The sequence below is a fragment of the Megalobrama amblycephala genome, linkage group LG2, assembly GCF_018812025.1.
Source record: "Megalobrama amblycephala isolate DHTTF-2021 linkage group LG2, ASM1881202v1, whole genome shotgun sequence".
In the NCBI taxonomy this organism is placed as follows: Eukaryota; Metazoa; Chordata; class Actinopteri; order Cypriniformes; family Xenocyprididae; genus Megalobrama; species Megalobrama amblycephala.
In genome coordinates, this window is record NC_063045.1 from 777,623 (window position 1) to 786,809 (window position 9,187).

Consider the following 9,187-nt stretch of genomic DNA (forward strand, 5'->3'; position numbering starts at 1 on the left):
CTATCATTTGGTAATTCTATCTATCTATCTATTTCTATCGTTCTATTGTTATATTGTTCTGACTAAATCTGTCTGTTTGTCTGTGTCTGTCTGTCTATCTATCTATTTATCTATTTATCTATCTATCTGTCTGTCTGTCTATCTATCTATCTGTCTATTTGTCTGTCTGTCTATCTATCTATCTATCTATCTATCTATCTATCTATTTCTATCGTTCTATTGTTCTATTGTTCTGACTAAATCTGTCTGTTTGTCTTAATCTCCTGAACACGAGAGACAAACACACTCAGGAATCACTCATCATGTTGACGTCAGCGGTGGAATGTGAAGCTCTTCAGTTGTTGTGACATCGCTGAGGAACGAGACCTGCATCCAAACCGCTGTCATCATCGCCTGGACGTCCCAAACAGACTCCCAAAACACGCCCATGTGACGGGAAACGAACTGTATTACCTAATGAAGCACAGCCCACACTCACACACAATGTGTTTGTGAAACTTTGAAGGAGGATCACGTTTAAACGTCTCTCAGCAGCAGCGGATATGAACACACACACAGCCCTGAGCGCTAAACACTCAATTAACACATCTCTGAGTCTGTCAGAAATCATCATAACATCACCTCATTTCCACAGGTGCAAGCGTATCCAGGTGTGCGTTCAAGAAAATGTGATGACACTGTGTCCGTCAGCTCTATGTTTAAGTGTTTACGGTCTGTGGGATACTAGTCTATTGTGTAGTATATACTGTATGCATTATGTGAAAATGTAGTGTGCTTCATTTTTGTCATGTGACCTCATTATTCAGTATATTTATTTCATTTACCATAATCATAAATATGGTTATTTTGCTTTTTTAGCCCTATTTTGTGTAAAAATGTCTTTTTTTGCAGGTCGATCAAGTAATAAGCCAAGAAAGGAAGGATAAAAATCAAGAATGATATTGCTGCTGCCAGTCCAGTCTTCATAGACAGGAGGCGCCAGAGTTCAGCAAATGCTGGCAGGATGTGGACAGACTTGCAGAGAGAATGAAGGAGAGGAGAAATAAGAAAGTAAAATCATCAGGTGTGAAACATGGCGCTGAGAGCCGCTCTGCTGAAGAGTATCTGGTACGCCTTCACGTCCCTGGACACCGAAGACAGCGGCAAAGTGTCCAAATCACAGCTCAAGGTGAGACAGATGTGTGTGTGTGTGTGAGAGAGAGACAGGTGCATGTGTGTGTACTTGTGTGTGTCTGTCGTGGATTTACCAAACTTTAGTATCTCCAGAAGTACACAAAATCTCACTTTATGGTCCACAAAGTTAAAAAGTGATTGATTAGGTAAATAATTCAACCGTGTGTAACATCATAACACCTATCTGTGTTATGTGCAAATGTTGTGTACTCTGTACATTAGTGTTTTCAAGTGCACTTGATGTTTCCTCTCAAGACATCAGTGTATATGGCTGTCGAGTGACTTGTTGTGATTAAATTTTCCTTTACGGTTTGCTCTGTAGTTCATTATCATGAACGTCTTTATATAACGCAACAGAAGTGTATTTCCAGTATGTGAGTTTGTGAAACTGCTGTTCCAGTTAATCTCTCTCACACTCTGTGGCTTTAGATTGTTATCAAACAAAAGCTGCAGTCAGACCGTGTTTGTGTGTGTGCACAGGTTTTGTCTCATAACCTTCACAGTGTTTTGCGCATTCCTCACGACCCGGCGGCCCTCGAGAGACACTTCAGCGATGATGATGACGGTCCCGTGTCCAGTCAGGGGTACATGCCCTACCTGAACCAGTTCATACTGGACAAGGTACCGCGACACAAACACACTCTCATTCAGTGCTCACGAGACTCTCCGTTACGATTCACTGAAGGACCAACTTTGTCTCAGATGTTTCTCCTTACATTATCATTGGATCTTGATTTAGATCATTGGATGATAAATGCATCGGAGCACAGCTTGAGTCGTCATTGAGATCTCTTCTGAAACTCTAGAGGAGACAAAAGTCTCCATTATTGATGTTATTGATATATTACATAAAAAAACTCTAGATGGAAACGCCAAGATGCGTATAAATTCTAAAATTTTGCATAAAAAAGTAGGGCTGGGACAATATAACGATTCTGGATCGATTCTGATATTTTCCGAATGTATCGCGATTCTCTCTCGAATCGATTCTGAGCTTCGTTTTAACAGCAGATGGCGCTCTAGGCTAGTTTTTAACCGCATGCTCAAATGCTCATGAAGAAGAGCACTCGTGCATGTGAGTGCTTAAATATCTTTGCACCTCGGCTCAGAATGCTTTTATGACGTGCGATCTATGTAAACACAGCCCACTGCGAACGCCCTTGTAATTCACTTCAAACTTTTTGACCTTAATGAATGATTTTTTTAGGTTGAAGTGGTGTGTGTAAAGGAACTGGAAGCAGGCAGAGTATGTGTGTTTCTAAAGCTCATAGCGCCATCTGCTGTTAAAAACTAAGAGCAGACTCGATTCGCGATATATTCAGAAAATATCAGAATCGATCCAGAATAATTGAGAATCGATGTATTGTCCCAGCCCGAAAAAAACATATGCGCTCAGTCGAGGCGGATAATAGCTTTATCCGATATGACGACATGCGCATAAACTACGATGGAAGCACATTTACCAAATACATCTCTCAATAAACTCATGAGACTGTGATTGGATAACTGGACTAACCAGCCGACCAATCGCATTGCAGCATCAAAGTCTGTCATCAGAATGATTTGGTTTAATTCCTCCAGAAGCGTCTCACATGATTGTGTTCCCAAACACCAGCATCCGAACGCAAGATCACCTTACCGCGTTTATTGTGTTTCGTCCGACGCTCTGATTTATGATGGAGGGAAAAAGAGTGTGATTGCAGCAGCGTCCATTACAGATATTTTGCGCTAATTTTCTCAGGAAGTGACGGTTTTGTTCTCTTGAACACATGGGATAGATATACTGCTTTATTCGCAAAGGTTTAATGCAATATTCCAATTTTGCACACAAGTTAAATTTGCATCTTTGGATGTAAACGTAGCTGCACTCTTAAAAACAAAGATTCCAGAAGGTTCCCCCAAGGAACCGTTCTAAAACTCTAATATGGAATGGAAAAGTTCCAAGGTTCTTCATGGATCCATTGACGCCAGTAAAGGATGTTTATTTTTAAAGGTGCCCTCGAATGAAAAATTGAATTTATATTGGCATAGTTGAATAACAAGAGTTCAGTACATGGAAATGACATACAGTGAGTCTCAAACTCCATTGCTTCCTCCTTCTTATGTAAATCTCATTTGTTTAAAAGACCTCCGAAGAACAGGCGAATCTCAACATAACACTGACTGTTACGTAACAGTCGGGGTGAACGCCCCAATATTTGCATATGCCAGCCCACGTTCCCAACATTATAAAAGGCATTAGTCAAGGGCAGCCAGTATTAACGTCTGGATCTGTGCACAGCTGAATCATCAGACTAGGTAAGCAAGCAAGAACAACAGCAAAAAATGGCAGATGGAGCAATAATAACTGACATGATCCATGATAACATGATATTTTTAGTGATATTTGTAAATTGTCTTTCTAAATGTTTCGTTAGCATGTTGCTAATGTACTGTTAAATGTGGTTAAAGTTACCATCGTTTCTTACTGTTTCATGGAGACAAGAGCCGTCGCTATTTTCATTATTAAACACTTGCAGTCTGTATAATTCATAAACACAACTTCAATTCTTTATAAATCTCTCCAACAGTGTAGCATTAGCCGTTAGCCACGGAGCACTATCAAACTCATTCAGTATCAAATATAAACAATATAACAGTATACGATACTCACATAATCAGACGCATGCATGCCGAACACTTTGTAAAGATCCATTTGAGGGTTATATTAGCTGTGTGAACTGTGTTTATGCTGTTTAAGGCAAGCGCGAGCTCGGGGGCGGAGAGCACGAGATTTAAAGGGGCCGCACAGCATAAATCGGCTCATATTTAATGATGCCCCAAAATAGGCAGTTAAAAAAATGAATTAAAAAAAATCTATGGGGTATTTTGAGCTGAAACTTCACAGACACATTCAGGGGACACCTTAGACTTATATTACATCTTGTAAAAAAACGTTCGATGACACCTTTAAGAGTGTAGTGAAACTCATTGACTTCTTGGAGAAATAGCTGAGATGATGTTGCGTTTGCTGTGTGGTCAGGTGACGGAGGGGACGTTCGTTAAAGAGGAAGTCGATGAGCTGTGCTGGACTCTGTGCTCCAAGAAGAACTACCGTCCCGACACGCTCCGGGTTCTGACCAATCAGGACTCTCTGCGGCTCTGGTGTCTCTTCAACTTCCTGGCGGACGACAAATACCCTCTCGCTCTCGTGCCGGAGGAGGTGAGCTGACACGCGTCTCAACCCTCAGTGGAAGATTTTCATCATTTATAAACATTAGCTGGTCCAAAGTGATCTACTTCTTTGATAGACCTGGTAAACCATCTGAGTCAGGCTGGTAAACCACCTTGGACCAGCAACAAACCAGCTACCATGTTTCAGAAACCAGCTTGACCACCATAACAACTCGATTTAGTTTTTTATTCACGTCTCTTAACATTATTCTGATCGCAGCCGGCATTTCAGTGTTTGCAATGAATGTTCAATCTCTGTTGAATTTTGTTTCAGTTTTGCTGCACTGTTTAAACTTGCTTTACATTCTTGTTAAAATTTTACCATTTTGTATATAAATATAAATATATATACACAAAATGGTAACATTTTAACAAGATCTGAATGTAAAGCAAGTTTAAACAGTGCCACAAAACTGAAACAAAATTCAAATTGAAACAAAATTTGAGTATACACACACACAGACTTGTATATTTAAATATAGATATATATATTTTTATATTTTATTAATCTTATGTATACAAGTATTTTGTTATCCTTTTTACAACCATTTAGTGTTGAACGTTTCAATGGTTTTAAACATTTTTACGTGCTAAAATTTAAATATAATTTAAATTTATTTGAAATATATAAACCCATTTTTCATATTTTGCAACGATTTAATGTTTAATGTTTCAATTTATTAGATATTTTGATGTTAAAATGAAAAAATATTTATATATTTATTTTAGTACTGTCAAATCGTTTAATCACAATTAATCACATCTCACAAATAAAATAAATACATATATTTACAAACTTTTATGTTAGATGCAATTAATCATGATTAATCGATTAGATAATATGAATTTATTTATATTTCATTATATTTTAAGTATATACACACGTTTTTATATATATTAATGTAAATGAGCTCATATAGATGCAAAAAATGTAAATATTTAAAAAGTATTTAGTTAACATTGTTACAACCATTTAGCATTAAATGTTGTTTCAATGTTTTTTTGATGTTAAAATGTAAACATATATATTTATTTTAGTGCTGTCTAATTGATTAATCGCATCTTGCTATTAATCGATTAGACTGCACCAATTTATTTATATTTAAATATATTTTACGTATATACACACATTTCATATATATTTATGTAAATTAGCTCATATAGATGAAAACATTTAAATAAAAAATATTTAAAAATTATTTAGTTAACATTGTTAAACTTTTTACAACCATTTTGTTTCAATGTTTTTTTTTTTGTTTTTGTTTTTTTAGATTTTTTGACGTAAAAATGTAAATATAATTATCAATTAACAACTGTTAACCGTTTAGTGTTAGATGTTGTTTCAATGTTTTGTAAACGTTTTTCATTATTAAAAACGTTTTCGAAACATTATTTCGACGTTGAATGCAGTCGCGTGCCGGCTAGGACGTGTTTTGATAATCTTTAATCAGAATCTCCTGGATCGTAAGCGCATGATGAGGTTTTCCCGGTTGATTATGTGAGTGAATCCCGATCAGGCGGAGTATCTGCTGAGGAAGATCAGCAGCGCGATGACGGTGGAGCTGAGCTGCGTGGAGCTGGAGGAGCTGCTGTCGCGGGACGCCCTTCAGAAGGACGGCCTGAGCGTCTGGAGCTTCCTGGAGCTGGTGAACGCGACGGCCGCCAATCGAGGAGCCGACGCCGAGAGCCTCTCCATGGCCGTGGAGAAGGTGTATCGAGAGATGGTGGGGAACGTGCTGAAAGAGGTGCGCTGATGTCATTTCCTCACTCCGATGTCGAACTGGCATCCGTGTGACGTGTGCACGTGTGTTTCAGGGATATCTGTGGAAGAAGGGGCACCTGCGCAGGAACTGGACGGAGCGCTGGTTCTGCCTGAAGCCCGGATCGTTCTCCTACTACGTCAGCGAGGACGGGAAGGACTGCAAGGGCGTCATTGAGATGGACCAGAACTGCTGCGTGGAGGTACGGAGCTGCGTTCGCCGCGAGTATCCGTCCAGCGCGCTTCCGTATCTGATGCGTCTCGGCTGTGATTGACAGGTGCTGTCGGACAGGGACGGGAAGAGATGCATGTTCTGCGTGAAGACGCTCAACAAGACCTTCGAGATCAGCGCGCCGGACTCCAGACAGAGGCAGGAGTGGATCACAGGTCTGATCTCAGCGCTGTACAAAAGTCATTTTCTCAAATATATCTCAACATCCCCCTAAACTCATCCTGATCCTGTCTCTCTGTCAGCGATCCAGACCGCTCTCCGTCTGTCCGCGGACGGCAGGACTTCGCTGCACGAGGAGCTGAAGGCACGGCGGCGGGAGCTGCGGGAGGAGCGGGAGCGGAGGCGCGCGCTGCGGGTGGAGGAGACGCGGCGGCTGCAGGAGCTGCAGGGGGAGCGCGAGGAGCAGCTGGCCGAGCTGGAGCTGCTGAAGGAGGCGCAGAAACAGACGCGAGCCTCGCTGCAGCAGGAGGAGCAGAGGAGACGCAGTCAGCATGAGGAGCTGCAGAAAACCCTGCAGAAGCAGCTGCTCGAGGCGCAGGAGGTCCACAGACACAGTCTCAACATATTTCTATTGATTTTTCAAAGAAAGGATTTGTGATTATAAATAAATTAAATATTATTTTTATTTTAACAGTAATAAAAAATCAGAACAAATTCATTTAATTTAAATAAAAAAAAAACAGTTAAATATCTACATAAAATCAAATTTTATTTTTTAAATATTAAAGTTTTAATATTAATAAAAATGAATAAAAAATAAACGATAAAAATTATATCGAGAGAAGTTAAAATATCTAAACAATATTTTTATTTATTTTCATTTCTAGTAAAAATATGCAAACAAAATATTTTAAATATATTAAAATGTGTTAATATATTATATATATATATATATATATATATATATAGAAAAAAATTAAACTTTCTAAAAATTAATCTAATTTATATTTTTGTTATAAATTTAATTAATAATATTGTTAATTTTATATCAATAATAAATCAAAAATAAATTAAATGGATTAGATTTAATTGGAAATAAGAGTGTGACATCTAGACAAGTTAAAAATTCTAAATAAAATAGTTTTCATTTTGATAACAAATCTAAACAGATTGTTTCATTTAAATTAAATAAAAATTATTTGATATATTAGTGTTAGATTATATCTAGTTAAAATTTAATTTCATTTTAAATCTAATTTTACTTACAAATATATAATTTTAATATTAATACAAAATAAAAGAAAATAATCTACTTAATTTAGATTTAATTTAAGTGAGTGTGATAAATCTAGACAAGTTAAAATTTCTAAATAAAATTAATTTTACAATATATAAAATATAATTTTAATATCAATAAAAAATCAGTCAAAATAAATTACTTAATTTAAATTTTATGTAAATTAAAAATTAAAAGTGTTATATATCTAAACAAGTTAACATTTTTAAATAAAATCTAATTTTTCATTTTCTCATAAATTTACATTTAATTAAAATTAACACATCAATCAACACCTTGACATGATAAATGACAGTGTGAACTATACTAGAACAGGTCATTTAAATATGTAAGTCTTAAAGGTACAGTAGCAAAAACTATTTTTTTAAAACTGCATTTTTAAAGTGAAAAAACTGCATCAAAAGTTTAAAATACAACTCTGGAAGAGCAATGGACATGAACAGGAAGTCCCGTACGAACAGTCAAGCTAAACTGTGTGTGTGTGTGTGTGTGCGGCAGGCACGTGCGAATCTTCGAGCAGAGGTGGCGGTTCGTGATCTGGAGGCCGAACATCAGCGGAGGAGAATCAGAGAGCTGGAAGATCTTCATCACAGACTGCAGGAAGCTCTAGAGCAACAGATCAGAGCGCGACAGGAGGAGGAGACCTACAGATACACACAGACCAGGTGCGCACACGCACACACACACACACACACACACACACTCATCACCACACACTCATCACGACACACTCATCACGATAGACACAAATCTAACCAGAGAGACATACAGAGAGGGGGAAAGAGAGAGACAGAAAGGTTGTGAGTATCACTCAAAGGAAGCGCCGCCCTCACACTTAGAAACCCATAAATGCATCTCACACACACACACACACACACACACAGTCATTCTTTATAGGCTATTTATAAATATTTATGCAAATGAGATTTAGATAACGCACATATCTCGACTTCTACTGTTTTAAATATACACACACATTTATTTCATAACTATTTATGTAAATGAACTCATAGTCCTCATCTGAAGACAGCTAATAAATAAAGCTAAAATGTTACACACACACACACACAGTATAAGTCACATTTCCTGTTATCTATGTTGTGGTTTGGACGTCTCAATAAATGTTACATAAATGTTGACGTGTTTCTGATCAACAGTTTTTACCTCATTATCGTCATTAGTTTATCAGACACACTGATTTTAGCTGTCATGGTTTACGTATAACATTGAACGCTTTACAGCTGTGGTGTTTAGTTTCTCCTCACACCTGTGGAACTTAACACAGTTTAACAAGGTCTGAAGTCGATTTTTTTCAACGCTAGTTTTCAGTTTAGACACTTTTGTTTTACACATTTTGCTGAAGTAAAGAGCCATTAGCTCTTGTGTTTTAGCACTAATATTTATTAGCACTGATGTTTAGTTTTAGTGTCAGATCTATTTCTGGTGTTTAGCTGTGTTAACATTGATATTTCTGGTCTTTAGCTGTGTTCAGTGATGTTTCTGGTGTTTAGCTTTGTTCAGTGATATTTCTGGTGTTTAGCTGTTTTCAGTGATATCTCTGGTGTTTAGCTGT

At 37.5% G+C, this 9,187-nt stretch overlaps 1 protein-coding gene across 1 annotated transcript in view; it reads left to right on the forward strand.

Moving 5' to 3' along the window:
- Positions 1–9,187, forward strand: part of def6b (DEF6 guanine nucleotide exchange factor b) — a 19,896-nt gene that overhangs the window by 3,609 nt on the left and 7,100 nt on the right. Inside the window, exons 2-9 of the mRNA XM_048181926.1 lie at positions 892–1,168; positions 1,654–1,794; positions 4,196–4,375; positions 5,904–6,131; positions 6,202–6,348; positions 6,424–6,532; positions 6,620–6,918; positions 8,113–8,279. Coding sequence (XP_048037883.1) covers positions 1,073–1,168; positions 1,654–1,794; positions 4,196–4,375; positions 5,904–6,131; positions 6,202–6,348; positions 6,424–6,532; positions 6,620–6,918; positions 8,113–8,279 — 1,367 coding nt within the window. The 5' untranslated portion in view covers positions 892–1,072. The remainder of the gene's footprint in view (positions 1–891; positions 1,169–1,653; positions 1,795–4,195; positions 4,376–5,903; positions 6,132–6,201; positions 6,349–6,423; positions 6,533–6,619; positions 6,919–8,112; positions 8,280–9,187) is intronic.